The 21,920-nt window shown below is 41.2% G+C and overlaps 1 protein-coding gene across 2 annotated transcripts in view; it reads right to left on the bottom strand.

The window, feature by feature from the left end:
• TNPO3 (transportin 3) overlaps positions 1-21,920 on the bottom strand; it is a 110,460-nt gene that overhangs the window by 57,389 nt on the left and 31,151 nt on the right. For both annotated transcript variants that reach the window (XM_079785704.1, XM_079785705.1), the window contains 3 exons: positions 14,204-14,404; positions 13,194-13,267; positions 10,605-10,761 (listed from right to left, as the gene is read on the bottom strand). In XM_079785704.1, coding sequence (XP_079641830.1) covers positions 10,605-10,761; positions 13,194-13,267; positions 14,204-14,404 — 432 coding nt within the window. The remainder of the gene's footprint in view (positions 1-10,604; positions 10,762-13,193; positions 13,268-14,203; positions 14,405-21,920) is intronic.

The following is a 21,920-nucleotide window of genomic DNA, read 5'->3' as shown; positions in this document are numbered from 1 at the left end:
TAAATGGAAACAACAACAAAAAAACTGGGTAGCAATACTTATACCACACAAAATAGACTTTAAAACAAATACTGTAACAAGAGACAATGGCCCCAGCAGTTTGGCTCAGTGGATAGTGTTGGCCTGTGGGACTGAAAGGTCCTGGGTTTGATTCCAGGTAAGGGCACATGCCTGGGTTGTGGGCTCAATCCCCAGTAGGGGGCATGCAGGAGGCAGCCGATCAATGATTCTCTCTCATTATTTGATGTTTCTATCTCTCTCTCCCTCTCTCTTCCTCTCTGAAATCAATAAAAACATATTTTTTAAAAACCACCTTCATATCTTATTAAAAAAAAAAAAAAAGACAATGAAGGATCCAGCAATTCCACTTCTGGGTATTTATCTGAACAAACCCAAAACACTAAATAAGAAAGACATGCATCCACCATATGTTTACTGCAGTATTATTTATGATAGCCAAGATATGGAAGAAAACTAAGTGTCCATCAATAGATAAATGGATAAAGAGGTGATGCATATATACAACAAAATATGATTCAGCCATAAAAAAAAAAATGCAATCTTGCCATCTACAATAACATGGATGGACCTAGAGAGTATTTTGCTGAGTGAAATAAGTCAGACAGAGAAAAACAAATGCCATATGATTTCACTTATATGTGAAATCTAAAAAACAAACAAATAAGCAGACCAGAAATAGACTCATAGATACAGAGAACATTTCGATAATGCTAGATGGGAGGGGGCTTGGGTAAAGGAATTAAGTTGTGAAAAAGGTAAAGGAATTAAGATGTACAAATTGGGCCCTAGCTGGTTTGGCTCACTGGATAAAGCGTCGGCTTGTGGACCAAAGGGTCCCATGTTCGATTCTGGTCAAGGGCACATACCTCGGTTGTAGGCTCCTCCCTGGCCCGGGCCCTGGTCAGGGCATGTGCAGGAGGTAACCAATCGATGTGTTTCTCTCACATCGATGTTTCTCTCTGTCTTTCCCTCTCTCTTCCACTCTCCCTAAAAATCAATGGGAAAATATCCTCGGGTGAGGATTAACAACAACAACAAAAAAAGATGTACAAATTGGTAGTTACATAATAGTCATGGAGATGTAAAGTACAGCATAAGGAGTATAGTCAATAATATTGTAATAACTATGTATGATGTCAGATGGGTACTAGATTTATCAGGGTGATCACTTCGAAACTTATATAAATTTCTAATCACTGGGTTGTACACCTGAAACAAATATAATTTTGTATATATTAACTGCAATTAAAAAATAAAAAATTATTTTAAAAAAAAGAATGGGTCCATTTGAATAGACTGAAAAAGTAAAATACTAGTAAGAAAATGGAATGGAGCGGAACCATTAAAGAGAATTTGAGGGAAACTGAATGAAAAGTTTTTAAGAGGCCTTTGGTACCTGGTAGTATAGCCAAATATCTGTTTTTCTTGGCAATTTTGTACTAATTTCATCCTCTGGGTTCTGTAACATGACAAGCTACATGACAGAATTATAGACCTTATTAGGTATTACTGGGATATATTTTTCAGATTCCATTACAACAAATCAATCTATCACCTGTGCCAATTATGAGAAAGTACTATCTAAGTAAAACACTTTCTCATAATTGGTGCAGGTGATAGATTGATTTGTTGTGCCTTCAGAGGCCAAGTGGCTGCTGCACTTGACCACTTGTGGCAATAATGTGGCTATAAGCACAGCAGTGTCAACTAGATTCTCTTTTGACTTCACTTGAGCACTTAGAAAAAGAAAATGACAAGCTTAGGACCATTAAGCTCAAGTTACAGTCTGAGAACCAGTTTCTCTGACATCTCTAAAGGAAGCTCTCGTTTATTGTAGTTATAGGGCTGGTATTGCTGAAACTCATACACAAAATTTAATTTTGTGGCTTGGTGAATTACAAACAACAGATGAATTTACAATCCCACCAAGTTTCCCATGTGAAAGTTAGGAAAATGATTGATAAAGAATGGGATTCAGAAGCGTGGAACATAGATATCTGGTTGGACCTGAACGAAACTGATCATCTTGAAACCCCAGGTCACTCTGATTCTCACCTTACTAGTGGAAGAAGCCTGCCTTCACATGTCTTTCTCAGCCTGAAAGCCCTGCAATAACATATCATGAAAGGGGATGCCCATTCTCTTCAAGATCTACCACAACCATCCCCTGTGTCACCCACAACTACAGCCATATCTCATCATGTTCCAGGGGGGCAGGTACACACTGGAGGAAATAACTTACATATCAAGAGAATTCTAAAAGTTTGCTAATATGTACCTGAAGAAACCCAAAGAACATATGTGGGAGTGAACTCTAAGGGTGTTAGACCAAGGGAGGCTGGAATATAACACTAGAGATTCTAGATTTAATGAGTATATGGAGTGTCTGGGAAACACAAATAGGAAAATCATAGTGCAAATATCTAAGATTTAGGGTCAAATCTATGCCCTCTTCTGCAGGTAACTATTTTCTCTTTGAGAAACAATTTCTGGCTTGCTACTGAGGCTTGGTAGAGACTGAACATTTAATGATGGGACATCATGTGATCATGTAGCCTGAGCGGAGTACTGTCTGAACTATCTAGCTATAATGTTGGGCATTAGTAGCAGCAACCTGTCATCAAATAGAAATGGTATATAAGAGACTAAGTTCAGAAAGATCTGGAAGGTACAAGCTGCATGAGCAGACAGCTCAGATTCCCTCGAACACCAGCTTTTCTTGCATTGGTTCATTCCCCTCAATCCATGCCTATGGCCTCCTGGGGTGTTCCTCACGACCAGATACCTGATGAAGAGGTATCAAACCTGGATTATAAATGGGTCTGTACAATATGCTTATACCACCTGAAGGTGGACAGCTGCAGCATTACAGGCCTATTCAGGGGCCTTAGTGAAAGGACAGTGGCTGCAAAACCCTCCTAGTGGACAGAACTTCAAGCAGTGTATTTGGTTGTTCACCATGTCTGGATTGAAAGAATACTAGACATATGAATCTACACTTATTCATGAACAGTTATCAATGGGTTGAATGAATAATCAGGGATTTGGAAGAAACAGGATTAAAAGTTCAGTGACAAGGAAGTCTGAGGCCAAGGTATATGAATGGAATATGAATGGGAAGACTGTGGAAGCATTTCTGTTCTATGTGAACACCTACCACGGGTATCCACTAGAAAGGATTCTCTCAATGACAGACAAAATGATGTCAGCCTCTTTCCTCAGTCACCCAGTAGTTGCTCAGTGGGCTCACAAAATGGCCACAGTATTGGGGATGAAGGCTACACATGGGATTAACATAGATTTCCAGTTACCAAGGCTTAACTGGTTAACACTACTGATGAGTGTCAAATCTGCCAACAGTGAAGACCAACACTGAGTCTCTAATATGGCACCATTCCCCATGGAAACTAGGTTGACTGATTACACCAACTTCTATCATGGAGGAAGCAGAGCTTTGCGTTCACAGGAAGAGACACATATTCTGTATATGAATTTACCTTCCCTGCTTGCAATGCTTCTATCAGCACTATTATTCATGGACTAACAGAATGCCATAGCCAAGTATCATAGCATCATATCTAATCAAGTACCTCATCTATACTAATAAAAGCCTAGGTCAGTGATGGGCAACCTTTTGAGCTTGGTGTGTCAAACTTCGCCAAAAAACTGAGCATAACTCGGGTAGTGTGTCACTTTGAGGAAAAAACATTATTTCGCAAATGTTTCATCCTCAGGAGCAGCAAATGTTTCATCCTCGGCATGCGGCCACCTCAGCAGCCGCGTGTCATCAAAAATGGCTACGCGTGTCAGTGCTGACACGCGTGTCATAGGTTCGTCATCACTGGCCTAGGTGTTCCTCCCACTCTCATGCGCGACTCCACCACAAGAGGGCAGCGCGCACAGCAGAGGCGGGGCCTGGCGGCAGCTCCACACAATAAGGCCTAGGAATCCTGCGGCTCAGTGAGGCGCAGAGAAGGCAGGTCCTGGCATCTCTGCCACCTCACACAGAGGAGGCGAGTACCGGTGGAGGAGGTGGGTCTGGCAGGGGAGGGCAGTTGGGGGCAATGAGGCCGGCAGAGGAATGGTTAGGGGGCAATCAGGCTGGCAGGCAGAAGCGGTTAGGGACAATCAGGCAGGCAGGCAGGCGAGCGGTTAGGAGCCAGCGGTCCCGGATTGTGAGAGGGATGTCCGACTGCCGGTTTAGCCCTGGCCTGCACCCTCTCACTCGCTAAGCTGGCAAGTGGACATCCTCCGAGGGGTCCTTAGCGCTGCCGTGGAGGCAGGAGAGGCTCTCGCCAGCCGTGAGCCTGGTTTCTGGCTGAGCGGTCTGCCCACTGGTGGTCAGTACACGTCATAGTGACCGGTCATTCTGTCTATTTGCATATTAGCCTTTTATTATATAGGATTATCTGTTTGCTGTGTCTTCACAAGGCATAAGGAGGAAGTGAGCTTTCTGGGGTCTCTAATCCCGTTCGTGACGGCTCTATCCTCATGACCTAATCACCTCCCAAAGGCCTCACATCCAAATACCATCACAGTAGGGACTGGTTTTCAACATATGAATTGGGGGGAGGGACATACAAATATCCAGTCTATAGCAGGAAGGATGAGATAAAATTAGCTGTGAAATAAGAAAGCCATACATATTTATAGTCTTGTGACCAATATTTAAATGAGGATTGCATATTTTCTATTTGCTTGTTATGCCATTGTATAGGAATTTAAATGTATGTAGAAGAATGCATATGGAAGATGAATTAGTCAAATGAGAAGACTGATGCTGGTTAGAGATTTAGTGCTATTCAGCACCAAATTCACCCTTTTAGACTACTTTGTACAAATGGATCTGGACCCTTTCAATATTTCTTTTCCTGTACTAGCTAGCAGTAACTTTTTATTAGGACACTGGAGAGAAACTGCAAAAGGAAAGGGGTTGAGCTTCCTAGTTCTGGTGTGATTACTTGGTAGCCTTCTGCAGAATGTGCAGCTCCTCCAGTCCCAGGCTCCTAGCTTCTCTGGTGCCTGGCTCTTGCAGTGCACTGGCCAGCAGCTTCCTTATTTCTCCCACCCCCACCCTCCCAATGGTTTTATAGCAAAGTGCCTTAGGCTCCTAAGAAAAGTCCTCAGTGAATGTTGTTGATGGGTTCTTGTAACCACAGTGGAACAATGTATGACAAAAAATAATTTTCCACTGGCTAATTGATATAAACAAGAGTTAAGTTCCTAGGGCATCTCAATAATTTTATAGTAAAACTAGAAGCCTGGTGCACAAAATTCGTGCATGGGGGGGTGTTCCTCAGCCCGGCCTGCACCTTCTCCAATCTGGGACTCCTCGGGAGATGGCCGACTGCCGGTTCAGGCCCGATCCCACAGGGACCACTGGCTCCTAACCACTCACCTGCCTGCCTGCCTAATGCCCCCAATGGCCCTCCCCTGCCAGCCTGATCGCCCCTAACCCCCTGCCAGCTTGATCTCGCCCGTAACTGCTCTCCCCTGCCAGCCTGATCACCCCTAACCCCCTGCCAGCTTGATCTCGCCCGTAACTGCTCTCCCCTGCTGGCCTGATCGCCCCTAACTGCCTCTGCCTCAGCCCCCACCACCATGGCTTTGTCCGGAAGGAAGTCGGATATCCGGAAGATGGCCAGTCAAACCAGTCTAATTAGCATGTTACCCTTTTATTAGTATAAATAGATTATATAGGACAGGATTGCTTAAATGGGGGGGGAGGGGCTTTTTCAGCAGGAGGAGATGCTCTTGGCAGACAAAAATACATAACCCCTATATCTGGATTGATAGCCAGCCATATGCACTATACTGCCAAACCGGTTATTAAAAAATTGAACCACTTTCTTACACCTTACACCAAACAGCTGTTGCCCTTAAAACCCCTCCTCAGCCCCCACCTTAGGTTCTGCCTTCGCAGTACACCCAGATTAGGTTCTGATTGGTCGGTTTCTATGCCAGTCAGCGTCAAAAGCTCCACCTCCTAGGCAGCCATTGCCTCCTCTGGGAAATCCAGAATGGCCCCGCCTTCACATTGGCACCAGCCCTTCAGTCACGCCTCCAGTCCACTACCGGGTGTATCTCTGGCTGCTCTGAGAAGCGGCACCTCAGGTCTGTGCTGGTGGAAATCTTTTTTTTTTAATTCTCTCCCAATGACATTTTTCCATTGATTTTACAGAGAGTGGAAGAGAGAGGGAAAGACGGAGAAAAATATCGATGTGAGAGAAACACATGGATTGGTTGCTTCCTGCACAAGCCCTGACCAGATACATGCCCTTGACCAGAATCGAACAAGGGACCCTTTGGCCCACAGGCTGACACTCTATCCACTGAGGCAAACCGGGTAGGGCTGTCCATCTTTTTATATTAGGAAACAAAAAAGTGCTACAGTAGCCCAAGTTATGACATTTTAAGCATCAAAAGAATGATTTTAGTGGAAACCCTGAATCAATGAAAATCCATGAGGCCATAATACTCCATAAAAAGATAGCCAGAAAAAATAAAACAGTAACATTTGAGGCAGCTTTAAAACAAATACTTATTTTAAAAACAAGAAATTAAGGAGAAACCAAGATGGCGGCATAGGTAAACACCTGAACTTGCTGCCTCTCACAGCCACTTCAAAACTACAACTAAAAGACAAAACGACATCATCCAGAACCACAGGAAGGCTGATTGAGTGGAAATTCTACAACTAGAAGGGAAGAGAAAAGCACAGAGACTCAGAGGAGGTACGGAAGTAAAGTGTGGAGGTACGGAGATGCGTGCGCAGAAAGGGCTGGCAACTGAGGGCTCGGCTGTCTTTTTCAATCGGGAGGGAGACACAGCTCCCGACTGCTCTGAACTCCAGTTCCGGGGAAGACTCTGGGGACCCAGACTCATATGAGGGAAAACTGGACTGTCTGGCATTGGGCCAGAACACGAGGGCGGCTTTTTCTCAGAGGTGCTTGTAGCGATTACTGCAGGACACTGAGACCCCAAACAGCCATTGCTGTTTGCTCCGCCCTGTTGATTTCCTGAGACCCCGCCCCACCCAAGTTACAAACCCACCCCAGTTGTGTGCAGAGGCTTTTGCATATGAATGGCCTGGCTCTTTGCAATCTAAAATTACCTAACAAACTGCAACTGGGTCAGAGAGCCCCAGAACTTCCAAAAGAAGGCCGAAGTCTCCACAGCAGCTTGCATTACTTCACAGCTGGGCCTCATCTGGACACCTCCAAAGCCCAAACAAAGAAGAGGAATCTGCAGATCTCTCCGTAGCTCCTGCTGGGTGGCCTCAGGCAGAGCTAAATTTGCACCTCCTTGGAGTTCAAAGAGCCAGTGTACCCAGTGGTCAGAGTGGGACCATCCAGATTACAGCTCCTCAGATCCATAAGGGACACACTCAGGGGGCAGACTCAGTGAGCACCAAAGCCCCACTGAAGCAAGTCCTGCCCCATAAGGGTGTCTCTAGCACAGAAGTTCTCCCATCATAGACACAACTGATCCTCACAGCCAATTGGCCTGGAGATCAATTCCTCCCAGTGATACCAACAACAATGAAGACTTAACTACAACAAGACTGTGCACACAGCCTACAAAGGGGTGCACCAAGAGTGTCCACCTCAGGTAACTGGGGAGGCTGAGCCACTGGGCCCTATAGGACACCTAGCAAACAAAGCCACTCTATCAACATAGGAAAGCAGCCAAAATGCGGAGACAAAGAAACGGGTCACAAATGACAGAAATGGAGGACAGCAAACTGAATATAGAGTTCCAAACCACGGTTATAAGGTTTTTCAAGAATTTTCTAGAAACCGCCGATAAATTTAGTGAGTCCCTCGAGGATATGAAAAAGGACCAACTAGAAATTAAGCATACACTGACTGAAATAAAAAATAATATAGAGATCCAACAGCAGACTAGAGAATCGCAAGAATCAAGTCAAAGATTTGAAATATGAAGAAGCAAAAAACACCCAACCGGAAAAGAAAAAAGAAAAAAGAATCCAAAAATATGAAGATACTGTAAGGAGCCTCTGGGACAACTTCAAGCGTACCAACATAAGAATTATGGGGGTGACAGAAGGAGAGAGCAAGATATTGAAAACCTATTTGAAGAAATAATGACAGATAACTTCCCATACCTGGTGAAAGAAATAGACTTACAAGTCCAGAAAGCGCACAGAACCCCAAACAAAAGGAATCCAAAGAGGACCACACCAAGATACATCATAACTAAAATGCCAAGAGCAAAAGACAAAGAGAGAATATTAAAAGCAGCAAGAGAAAAACAGTTAGTTATCTACAAGGGAGTACCCATATGATTGTCAGCTGATTTCTCAACAGAAACTATGCAGGCCAGAAGGGAGTGGCAAGAAATATTCAAAGTGATGAGTAGCAAGAACCTACAACCAAGACTACTCTACCCAGCAAATCTATCATTCAGAATTGAAGGTCAGATAAAGAGCTTCACAGATAAGAAAAAGCTAAAGGAGTTCATCACCGCCAAACCAGTATTATATGAAATGCTGAAGGGCATCCTGTAAGAAGAGGAAGAAGAAGAGAAAGGTCAAGATAAAAATTATGAACAACAAATACATATCTATCAACAAGTGAATCTAAAAATCAAGGGAATAAAAAACTCTGAGGAACAGAATAAACTGGTGAATATAATAGAATCAGGGGCATAGAAAGGGAGTGGACTGACAATTCTTGGGGGGAAGGGGGTGTGGCGGGTGCAGGAAGAGACTGGACAAAAATCGTACACCTATGGATAAGGACAGTGCAGGGGAGTAAGGGCAGAGGGTGGGGTGGGAACCGAGTGGAGGGGAGCTATGGGGGTAAAAAAGAGGAACAACTGTAATAATCTGAACAATAAAGATTTATTTTAAAAAAATAAAAGAAAATTTCAAAAAATAAAAACAAAAACAAGAAATTAAAAAAGCGTTAAGATATCTTGACTTTCTAATAGAAACTCAGGACATTGCCAACTAATATAAAGTAGAATTAATTATCTACACTAATAAAAGAGTAAGATGCAAATTGACCATACCTTCACAATGCTCACCAGCCAATCAGGAGTGAGTATGCAAATTAACCCAACAAAGCTGGCGAGTTAGTTTGCATACACAGGTGCCAAGCTGCCGGGGGCAGAGTAGGATCCGCACCGCCCCAGCCATTCCGGGCCTCTGGGCAGCGTGGGAAGGCAGAAAGGCGGCTCTGGCCAGAGCGAAGGCAGTGCCGGCAGCCAGGGTAAGGAAGGCCCATTCTTGCACGAATCTTCGTGCATCAGGCCTCTAGTACAATTAATAAAATACTATTTGGCAAGCCACAATTAAAGTGGCAACAATTATAAACTAGAGTTTACAACATTAGGCAAAAAGTTGACATGGAATGGACACTTGTAAAATAACAAACCACCACCAAACAAATTGCATTATATTACAAGGGGAAGACAAAGTTTATAATAGAGAAATCAGACTGTCATCATCTTAATCCAGTCAATCCTAGCATCAGTAATGAGTATTTATATTCTGATAAGATGTACATGAAGTAGCTGTGATGTGTTCTAGCCAAAAATATTTAACCTTTAAAATTAACCCATGAAGCCTTTCTCAATCGGGGTTCTGGGAAAGAATTAAGTTCTGCAGAAAATGATTTTAGTGACTTTTTCCTCAATTATCCTAAGGATGGTATATAGCTGGTACTATTATTAATGCATTGGAAAAATTCATTACATACAATGGGTGCATTAACGTCATTAAGGCTTAATTCTCTTGAGGAATCCCGATGAAGTAAGTCTGGCTTTGGCTACAACTTCCAAATAGAGTACTTAGAGAGAACAGAAAAACAAGCTAAATGAAACAAAGACAAAACAATCAAAAAATTCAGAAGGTAAGGTATTTTATAAAACAACTGGTCCAATCTCTTCAACAAATCAGTGTCATTTTGAAAAAAGGGGAAGAGAGACTATGATTAAGAATCATAATAACCACCTGGCCAGTGTGGCTCAATGGTAGAGTGTCCCCCCATGAACCAGGAGGTCATGGCTCAATTCCCAGTCAGGGCACATGCCCATGTTGCAGGTTTGATCCCCACTGCAGGAGGCAGCCAGTCAATGATTCTCTCTCATCATTGATGTTTTCTATCTCTATTTTTCTCTGAAATCAATAAAATTATATTTTTAAAAATAATCATAATAGCCCTAGCCAGTTTGGCTCTGTTCAGTGAATAGTGCCGCCGAAGGGTCCCGGGTTCGATTCCAGTCAAGGGCATGTACTGTGGTTGCAGGCTCCTCCCAGCCCAGGCCCTGGTCAGGGCATGTGCAGGAGGCAACCAATCAATGTTTCTCTCACATATTTCTCAATGTCTTTCCCTCTCTCTTCCACTCTCTCTAAAAATCAATTTTTTAACATATACATTTGGAACGCCTACTTTATTGTATAATGGACTTTCAGCTTTAATGGATGGATGGACGGACACCCCCTAGCCCGAATTAGTCTGTTATATTGAAGTTTTACTATAATGAAACTAAAGAACAAAATAACCACCATGGCTTTTTGCTCCTACGCAGCAACTTCATATTTCAAACCTACTCACCAATAGAGATACCACTGTACTAGAGTAGAAGGCCAAATCTTCTATAATTTCTGTGCGTCGGTTAGCTCCAATTCGTAACGAACGACTATGTACTTCTTCAGGTAACACTGTAAGGATCTCCAGCAGAAAAGGCAGAGAAGTTACATCATTGCTATATCTAGAAAAGAAAAAAGAGACATAAGTTACTTAGAATCAGAAAGGACACAATCACGTAAGGTAACAAGAACCATCAGAATAACCTATGACAACAAAAGCAGCATTCTCACGACTATTAAAGAAAAGAAAAAATAGATATAACTTTTGAAGGGTATCTGAAAAACAAAATTTCAACTTGCATAATCTTTGACCCAACAATTCCACTTCCAGAAGTATTTCTCATAAAAATCTCATAGGTGCATACAAAGATGTGCCCTGCAGTACTTCTTTATAACAGCAAAAATATTGGGAAAACATAAAGGTCCCTCATAATTAAACAAGATAAAAAAGGTTCCAAGTTATACAATGAAACATACATAGCCATTATATTGAGATACCTATCTATGTCATAACAGGAAAAGATATCCACAATGTACTAAGTGATAAAAGTATACGAAACATATTACATGAGTGAACAAATACATATATATGCATATGTATAATAAAATATGTGTACTCTTATCCTCTCTAATAAAATGGTAATATGCAAATTAACCATCACTCCGCTACATAAGCCACACCCACCAGCCAAGCCACGCCCACCAGCCAATCAGGGCGAGTATGCAAATTAACCCCAATCCAAGATGGCTACAGCCACAGAGAGCAAGGTTTCCCAGGTAACAGAGTAAGCCAAGCTTTCCATAGCCGTTGCAGGCCTAAGCCTCCACTCAAGCTACAAAGTTTCAATTATAGAAGGTAAACAAATTCAAACAAATGGTAGCAGAATGGAGCTTGAGAGAGCAGGCCAGGGTTGCCGGCGGCAACAGGGGAAGCAAAGCTTTCCGCACACCCTGGCGGGGCTCACCCGCTTAAGGCTACAAAGTTTCAATTGTAGAAGGTGAATTAACTGCCACAAAAATGGCTGCTGGAGCCCCAGGCTTGGCTCCGCTCCAGGCTACAAAGTTTCAATTGTAGAAGGAAAATAAATTCCAGATACCAGGGCCTCCGCTTGCGTTGCCAGGGGGCATGGCCCGCCTGCAAACCACCACAGGCCCCTCGCTCAGGCCGCCCCACACCCCAAGGGAACCCCCACCCTTATCTGTGACACCCTTCAGGGCAAACCAGCTGGCCCCCACCCGTGCACCAGGCCTCTATCCTATCTAATAAAAGAGTAATATACAGATTGATCATCACTGCAACACACAATATAGCTGTCCCCATGTGGTCAAAGATCCTGCCCCCATGTGGACACAAGATGGCCACCACAAGATGGCCAGCAGGAGAGGGCAGTTGGGAGGCACCCGGCCTGCAAGGGAGGGCAGTTGTGAGGGACCAGGCCTGCAAGGGAGGGCAGTTGGAGGTGATCAACCCTGCAGAAGAGGGCAGTTAGGGGTGACCAGGCTGGTAGAGGAGGGAAGTTTGGGGCAAACAGGCTGGCAGGGGAGCAGTTAAGCATCAACCAGGCTGGCAGCGGAGTGGTTAGGGGGTGATCAGGCTGGCAGGCAGAAGCGGTTAGGGGCAATCGGGAAGGCAGGCAGGCAAGCAGTTGGGAGCCAGCAGTCCTGGATTGTGAGAGGGATGTCCGACTGCCCGTTTAGGCCCGATCCCACCAGGATCGGGCCTAAACGGGCAGTCGGACATCCCTCCAGGAGTCCCAGATTGGAGAGGGTACAGGCTGGGCTGAGGGACAACCCCCCGCCGTGCACGAATTTCGTGCACCGGGCTTCTAGTTTATTATAAAATGCTTAAAGGAAAATCTAGAGGGCTATATAGCCAATCATTAATATGAAATATAGGAATAAGGAGAAAAAAAGTGTTTGCTTTTTACTATGAAATAAAATAAACTATCCATATAAAGTCTTTAATGACACACTATGCTTGGAGGTAAAAAGGACATCCACTAAGTTCAAAAATAACTTCCTGACCAAATGCCAAAATGCAAACAAATTTCAAGATTATCTTGCCAAGCTCTTGTAGCTCGGCCACCGACATGCCATCCAGACTGAGGAAGACCCGAAAACTTCGGGGCCACGTGATCCACGGCCACGGCCGCCACGGCCGCATCGGCAAGCAAAGGAAGCACACCCCAATTAGTAAGAACGTATACTCACAACAATTTTCAACTTAATATCATCTTAAACATTCTAAAATATTTTTATAGAATTGCTGATTTATCAATGAGAGTGATCTATGAGTCAATGAAAAGACTTTGCTAGAGTTAATTCAAGTGATGTGTGTGCGTGTAAATTATGAGGGTCTTATGTTCCACATGACATATTTTTATAGTATTTAAATTTTAAATGGTTTTCTTTTAACAACAACGGTTAGTAATAAATAATTCTATGTTAAGAGTTTGGGGAAATAGTAGAAATGTCTAGCTATTGCTAACAAATTTCTCTGTGTAGGTTAATAGTAATCCCAAATGCTAGCATACAGTCAATACAAGTTACTTACTTTTCCACCAATGTTTGTACACACCCCTTCCATGAAGGCATCTGTAGGGCAAGGTCTGCTATTGCTAAAGCCAGCTGAATAAGAAGAGAAATTAAATAAATGAATAGAACAGATGAACAGAAATAGGGTTACCATCAGTATTAATTGAAAAGGAACGAAATTTCTTCCAAACAATGACAAGACTGACACCCCACAACTATCTATATCATACACACTCTCCTAGGTTAGCTACTGGAATTTAAAAGGTAACCTTTAAAAATGAAAAACAAAATAAAAGAAAGCAAAAAAAAGAACAGACAATAGATTTTCCTCAGGATATAACAATACTTACTTTTATTTGGCAATACCATAGAACTTCATGGACAGGGAAATTTTACTTTGTCAAAAAGCCAAAGCTACTGACAAAGTCAGCCCATTGACTCATTCCTCAAGTAATGAATTGCCATTTCCCTTCTCTTTCCATTTCACATCTTGAAGACTCATGCAAAAGCCTCTTTCCTCTTCAAGGGCACTTCTATGCCAGGCAGAGAACACATATGTATGTATTCACTGAAGCTTCAGTTTTCCTTTCTAAAGTTATTTCCCTGTCTAAGGGAGAAAGGCCAAATGCTCTACTTCACCATTTCATTCATGACATTTTTATTAGCCAATCAGTCCAGAAAAGATTTTTTAAAGGCAACTAAGGCAACTACATAGACCGCTGGCCCAGAATAGCAGTGTTTTTATCATCTGCAATTTTGTCAAGGGGGTGTGGGAGCGCACATGTGGCTGCCTGTGAAACCTATACTCACCTCCCCCAGTCCCAGTATTTGCTAGTTTAAAATCAAATGAACTCTAAGATTAATACAAAATATTTAAAATTTCACTTTCTATCCACTTATAAGAATATAGCAATTAGTGTATAATAAAGTTGTTAACATTACTTCACATGGTCTAGCAATGTTAATCAAGATTAATTTGATATCCAAATGATCTTAACAAATTTCCCTAATGAGAAGCATAGGCTTTACCTGTGTTACAATGACAGGTGACAAGTCTTTCAAGTTCTGGATATGGGTTAGTAATGAGTCCCGTAAAGAGGCATGAGAGTCTGTGGGGAGCTCATAAAATGAGGTCTGAATCTTCATTTTCATGGTCTGTGCAGCAAAATAGCATGATTCTACATCCTGTCGAATCTGTAACAACTGGTCTGAAATCTCCCAAGCATGAACCTGAAAGCAGATCAAACAAAATGTCTTAAGGACTGCTTTTCTAAATAATTTTAATATTACACAACCTATATACCAAAGTATAATGGAAAGAAAAATCTGACAAACTAAATTATCCACTAATTCAACCAATATTTTAAATTTATAGGCTCTATTAAACAAAAGTATTATCTAAATTCTTCTGACTTATTCTAGGAAAGCATAAGAGTTATCAACTACTGTAAGAATCATTAATTGTGTAGGACGGAGATTATGAAGAAAAATGTCCCAAAAGTTTCTACTAAAACTAAAATGTCACTGTATAACTTTCCAACCCTAATGTATAGGTTGGCTGTTTCTTCTTTTTTCCCACTTAAAATAAATAAGCTTTGTTCACTCTGAGAATTGAGTCTGGAAGCTAATTTAATATATCAATAAACAGGGGACATTTCAATCTTTAGTTCCCGAATAAAACCTCAGAAAAACTATCTCATCCCAAGTCAATATCTCACATAATTAAATTATTTTTATATATTTGGCAAAGTACTATACATGCTATTAAAATCATTTTCAAAGGAGAAAATAAGTGTTTGTGTAGAAATTCTATAAAGAGAACAAAAGCACAGAATTTGGTCCCTAACAGTTAGTCATAGTTATAAAATGGAATCCTATTTTGAAAGATAACTTTGATAATAAAATCAAGCAGCACACAATAGGCAACTAATTAACAACTGATAGTCTAAAGCAATTCTACACCAAACTGCCTCTTCATGGGAAAAGGCAAAAATGGACTGGCAATGATTGACTGAAAAAAATTTTCAGTCTTCATTCAGAAATAGAGTCAATGTGAAGAGAAATCACACAGATTTACCTAGTCAATTTTTTATGAAGATAGAGCACTTCACAACTAATATATAGTGATTTTTTTTTCTTATTTCAGAGAGGAAGGGGGGCGGGGAGAGAGAGAGAGAGAGAGAGAGAGAGAAACACATCAATGATGAAAGAGAATCATTGATCGGCCATCTCCTGCATGCCCCCTACTGGGGATCGAGACAGAAACCCTGGCATATGCCCTGACCAAAATTCGAATTGTGACCTCCTGGGTTCATGGGTTGACACTCAACCACTGAGCCATACTGGCTGGGCCATAGTTATTCTTTAAGATCTTTCCAAAGATAAATAGGAAGTCAAGGGAGAAAAAGGTAGAATAAATGGCCTATACACATTTCCAAAGTAAACTAAAAATAGAGACCCTGAAATTCACCACAGGTTTATTGAAATAAAACTTCACTTTAAATCAGTAAGTTGGTGGACTATAAGCATAAAACATTAACTTGTTTCTAGATCGTGTTATTTTACTTTTTTTTGGAACTTGTACCCCAGCATGTTGCAAAAAATCTCCCAGCCACATAATTTTGTGATTCATTATCCAACCAGTAACCCAACTACATCTGTCACTTAATATGCCATTAAAATATATTTTGCTCAAAATGACACTTAAAAAAATAATTAAAAAGATTATATGAAGCCTTGAAATCTCCATAAATGCCCTCATAAAAACAGAGTACTTATGCAGGAAAACTAAAGCACTGTGGACACTTATAACAAAACTAGGTGTTATCTAGTTATCTCCAAGAACCCCAAATTTTAAGTGGCTGGAAACAAACCAGTGACATCTATACAACTTGTCGAGTTTCAGCTTCAGTAGAAGCAGAAGTAGAAGGAAACAACAGGTAGCTAATGGATCTAAATGCAGATGAACAACAAAAGAGCCAACAGGTATTCACTAGAAAGCACAGGGAGCCAATCTGAGGACTATATTTGAAAATGGAAGATGTTTTGGTGGTAGAAAAGGTGAATGAAAGAAGTCTACGTAAGGGCTAAGGAGATGGAAGTCTCTATAAACTCTTGAAACTGAAGAGCTAGGACAGGGCTCTAAACTGAGAAGAAAGTAATATGAACAGAATCAAAATTATACAGGACAAGTACAATTGAGACAAAGGGAACAAAAGAGAAGGTAACAAAGCTAGGAAAGCTTAGAAATAAACCACCATGTTTGTAAATACTACCTGAAAACAACAGAAAAGGAAGCTCTTTAAATTTGAAAATACTATCCTTAACCATGTCTTCTAAAAGTTCAAAAAAACTAATTTCACACAAAAATAAGCAAATGGCCTGGTCAGTGTGGCTCAGTGGTTGAACATCAACCCATGAACCAGGAGGTCACAGTGTGATTCCCAGTAAGAGCACATGCTAAAGTTGTGGGCTTGATCCCCAGTGGGGGGGCATGCAGGAGGCAGCCAATCAATGATTCTCTCCCTCTCCCTTCCTCTCTCTAAAGTCAATAAAAATATATTTTAAAAAATAAACAAATGAAGTCAAATGCCATATATACAGGAAGTAGTTGAGAAGAAAATAATGAACAGAATAATATTCCTACAAAAAAAGTAGGCCAGAAAAACATTTTAAAAATTAGCCTTAAGTCCAAAGGACATAAGAGTCAACCTGAAAGAGCTTCCAATGGCCACAGTTAGAAAATCTAGGGTAACAAAATTAATTATGATAGTATTAGATTATAACTAAAAAATAAAACAAACATCCATGAGTCATACAGTTGTGAATAACAACTGAATAAATAACTATTGAGGCATGATTTATAGGCTACAAGACACTTTATATCCTATGCTAGGTAATGAATGTAGAAGGAATGAGAAAAATAGAAACACTACAGATAATAACTGCTACTGGCAAGATTCATGTATAAATGATAAAATTAGCGGGTGAAACTTTAAAGAGAAACATGATATATCAAAGTATCTCCCCAAAATATTTATTTGTTACTGTGGTGGTTTTACTCTATGTCCACAAATTCTTTGACACTTACCATGTAAGAACTCAGACTACTCTGCTGGAGAGACAATGTACAAGACCAGGAAGTCTCTGGAAAGTCATGGAAAGCAAGAGGAGCCCAGCTAAGTCCAGCCTTCCAGCCATTCCTACCAGAGTGTCAAGCATGTAAATAAAGCCATCTCAGAACCTCCAGACCAGCCCATCCACCAAATGGATGCCTCATGGAGCAGAATTATCTTCCACGGAGCCCTGCTTGAATTCGTGACCTACAAAGTTATGAGACACAATGAAATTGTTTTTGTTTTAAGTCACTATGTTTTGAGGTAATTTGTTTCATAGTAGTAGATCATGAGAACAGACAATCAGATAGTATGTACATCCTGATGAAAAAACAGGATCCAATGACGATTATTTCAAATCATCCTGTGTCTCATCAAGCCTTTGGATCCAGCTGGCAATTTTGCAGGAAATACAGAAGAGAGTAGAACTGCATCATACTGCAATCAGCAAAATCTAGACCATAGGGAAACTCAGCAAGTCAAATGACCCAGATTCCTCAACAGATAAATAATCTACACAAGAGAGCAAGAACCTGCAGATTAAAAGACACTCAGAAGGTATTTTAAAAACAAATAGCAAGACCGAAGTAATGTGGAAGAATACCCACTTGGGTGATAAAACCATAAAGATAAACAAAGAAGGGATTACTATGAAAGGACAGTGATTACTTTCAGGGAGAGGAAGCAGTTATTTCAAACAGGCCACAAGGAAGACTTCTGGAGTGGCCAGTCAAGTTCTATTTCTTGACTTGGTAGTGTCTGTATCAGTGGTTCTCAACCTTTCTAATGCCGCGACCCTTTAATACAGTTCCTCATGTTGTGGTGACCCCCAACCATAAAATTATTTTCGTTGCTACTTCATAACTGTAATTTTGCTACTGTTAATGAATCGTAATGTAAATATCTGTGTTTTCCGATGGTCTTAGGCTCTACGGCAGCGGTTCTCAACCTGTGGGTCGCCTAAGACCATCGGAAAACAGATATTTATATTACAATTCATAACAGCAGCAAAATTACAGTTATGAAGTAGCAATGAAAATAATTTTATGGTTGGGGGTCACCACAACATGAGGAACTGTATTAAAGGGTCGCGGCATTAGAAAGGTTGAGAACCACTGGTCTATATGAACACTGCATGCAGTAATTAATTAAATTATACATTTGTTTTCTGTATCTGCTTAAAAACAGTATAAACAAAACAAAAAAAGCAATATTGCCTATTAAATTGAACTAGTCTGAAGTCTTCTCCCAAGTGAAACCTTTCAACCCACTAGAGATCAGGACCCTTGTGAAAAAGTTCATTGATGTGCAGTGTTATGTTGTGCTTTAATCTGAATGGCAGAAACTAGCAAAAATACCAACTGATCATGTTGACCTAAACATTTCTGACCTAAACATTTCTGACCTAAACATTTCTATCTCCTTAAAAGGAGAGGTCTCAAAAATGAAGGACAGAACCAAAAGTCAAAACAAAACAAAAATACTATTTCCTTCTGGGGGTAGGGATGCAAAGATTTATTTTTCAAGCACCTTTAATGTCTGAATTTTTTTTTTTAATGTCTGAATATTTTTTAACATATCCTTTGGAATTGCCTTAAAAATAAAGGTGGATTTGTATTCCTAATATGGAAAGATCTCCAAAATATACAATTGAAAAAACAGATACAGGTACAGATTTGTAAGATCCTTTTTGTAAAATTTAAATTACACTTTTTTTTTAGAAAGTGTAGTGAAGCTTTTTAAAAAATTGATTTTGAGAGAGAGAGAGAGAGAGAGAGAGAGAGAGAGAGAGAGAAATATCCATTGTTGTTCCACTTATTTATGCATTGATTGATTGATTGATTCTTAAAGGGGATCAAACCAACAACCTTGGTTTATCTGGACAACGCTTTAACCAACTGAGGTACCCAGCCAGGGAATAGAAAGTATAGTGAAGCTTTTTAACACACGAGTTAGTTTTATGCTCTATATGCTCCCTAAGCAACCTGACGCTAGCATTTATCAGGTGTTTCAATTTTGGTTATAACATATTGGATGGCATTACACCAATTTTCCAGCCTAAAACAAGTATAAAAGATGACTAAAAAAGAACTTCTTTGAGGACATCAAAGCTATCAAGACAGCTAGAACATGAAGCTGCAAATTCCAGAGATGGAATAAAAAAGCAGAGAGTTCAGCCCAATATTTAGCTCCACTTTTCCTCTCAAAGCATTTGCCTATTTCAAAGTGGAAAACAAGAGGCTAAAGAGCCTTGGCAGTCTCATAAGACCGGGGAGATGAAAACAAATTTAGGGCACACCAAGAAGGAGCCCTGGTAAATACTCCAGACTTTCAGTTGGGACTCAAGTAAAGAAAATAGGAACTACACCTCAAAAAAAAAACAAAAAAAAACCGGAAACATCTCCAAGGCAGACCAGATGCCAGGCCACAATATAAGTCCTAATAAATATAAAAGAATTGAAATCATAGAAAGTATCTTTTCAAATCACAATGAAAATAAGGAAAACTGCAAAATTCACAAATATGTAAAAATTAAATACATTCTAAAGCAACCAGTGGGTTAAAAAAGAAATTCAAAAAAATCTTAAGACAAATGAAAATGGAAACAAAATACACCAAAACTTATGAGATGCAGCAAAACAGTTCTAAGAGAGAAATTTATAGCTATTTACACTTACATTAAAAACAAAACACATCTCAAACCAATACCTAACTTTATACCTTAAAGATCTAGAAAAAGAATACACTAAACCCAAAGCTAGCAAAAGGAAGGAAATAAAGATTAGAGCAAAGATATACAAAAATCCAAGATTTGATTCTTAAAAAGACCAACAAAATTGACAAACCTTTAGCTAAATTAACTAAAAGAGACAAAAATGAAATGACAATGAGGACATTACTACCAATTCTAAGGAAATAAAAAGGATTATAAGAAACGAGGCCCGGTGCCTAAGCCGTTGGTCGGACATCCTTAGCGCTGCTGCAGAGGCTTCTGGCTGAGCAGAGCTCCCCTTGTGGGAGTGCACTGACCGCCAGGGGGGAGCTCCTGCATGGAGCATCTGCCCCTGGTGGTCAGTGTGCGTCATAGCAACCAGTTGTTCCGCCATTTGGTCCATTTGCATATTAGCCTTTTATTATATAGGATACCATGGAGGAGAACCAAGATGGGGCCTCCCACAACCACATCAAAATTATAACTAAAATACAGAACAACCATCATTCAGAACCAACTGAAATATGGCTGAATGGAAGTCCTAGGGAAGTGAAGTCCTTATAATTTCGGGCTGTAAAAACCAGTGGGGATTGTGGCTGAGTAACACGGTAGCTGCTGGAGACCCACAGAGTTCCTCTTAAAGGGTCTGCGCATGAACTTACTTGTACTCACTCCCTCTGAACTCCAGCCCTTGGGCAGCGGCTTGGGGAGGTTCCAGGGAAATACGGGGAGTAACTGGATTGCCTGACATCGGAGCAAGAACTTATGAGCAGCTTTCTCCCAAATAGGGATGCTCACAGGGGTCATTGTTCCTATGCTAAGACCTCCACCATCACAGAGCTGACTAGAAGCCATATCTGAATTTCCATCAGTCTGGCCCACACAGTTCGCTCTGGTGACTTCCTGAGGATCCATTCAACCAATTTGCAGCTCCACCCAAGCTATCTGCAATTGCTTTCTCATAAGGATGGCCTATCCTGGCTCAGGCTTCAGACTTTACTAAAATCTCTTAAGAAAGCAGCAGCTGGTATCACCATGCCCCATAACAATCAATAAGAAGCCCAAGACCCGGCACTAGTACCAGCTTGCCTGGCTTCACAGTTTGGTCTCGCCTGGGCACTTCAAAGCCCAACACAAGTAGCAGTCATCTGCAGATCGCTCTGTAGCTCCTGCCCACTGGCCCCAGGCAGTGGCTGAGTTTGCACCTCCCAGCAGGCCCCAGAGCCAGTGCACCCAGTAGACAGCTTCAGACCATACCAGATTACAATTCTACACATTCATGGCAACACACTCATGGGACAGACTCAGTGAGCACTAAAGCCCCACTGAAGAAAGTCCTGCTGCATAGGGGTGTCTCCTACACAACAGCTCTTCCACTGTAGTCATAGCTGGTCCTCACAGCCAATTGGCTGGAGGTCAATTCTTCCCAGTGATGCCAACAGCAATTAAGGCTAACTACAACAAGACTGTGCACACAGCTCACACAGGGGTGCACCTAGAGTGCCCAGCTTGGGTGACTGGGAGCCTGAGCCATTGGGCCCTACAGGAGACCTACTACACAAGGCCACTCTACCAATTCCAAGAGACAAAGCAGCTCTACCTAATACATAGAAACAAACACAGTATACAAAGAAGCAGGTCACAAATGAAAGAACACAAGAAATCTCCAGAAAGAGAACTACTAGACACAGAGTTCAAAACAATGGTTATAAGGTTGCTCATGGATCTTAATGAGAGCTTCAAGGGACTTAGTGAGAATTTCAAGAACCTTAGTAAAAACATCAAAGACATGAAAAAGGACCATAAGAAATTAAGCACACTCGCCCTAGCCAGTTTGCCTCAGTGGATAGAGCATCGACCTGTGGACTGAAGGGTCCTGGGTTCGATTCTGGTCAGGGGCACATGCTCGGGTTGCTGG

Source organism: Cnephaeus nilssonii (assembly GCF_951640355.1).
Source record: "Cnephaeus nilssonii genome assembly, chromosome: 12".
Lineage (NCBI taxonomy): Eukaryota > Metazoa > Chordata > Mammalia > Chiroptera > Vespertilionidae > Cnephaeus > Cnephaeus nilssonii.
Note: the sequence above shows the minus strand (reverse complement) of the source record. Positions and strands in the feature narration are given on the sequence as shown.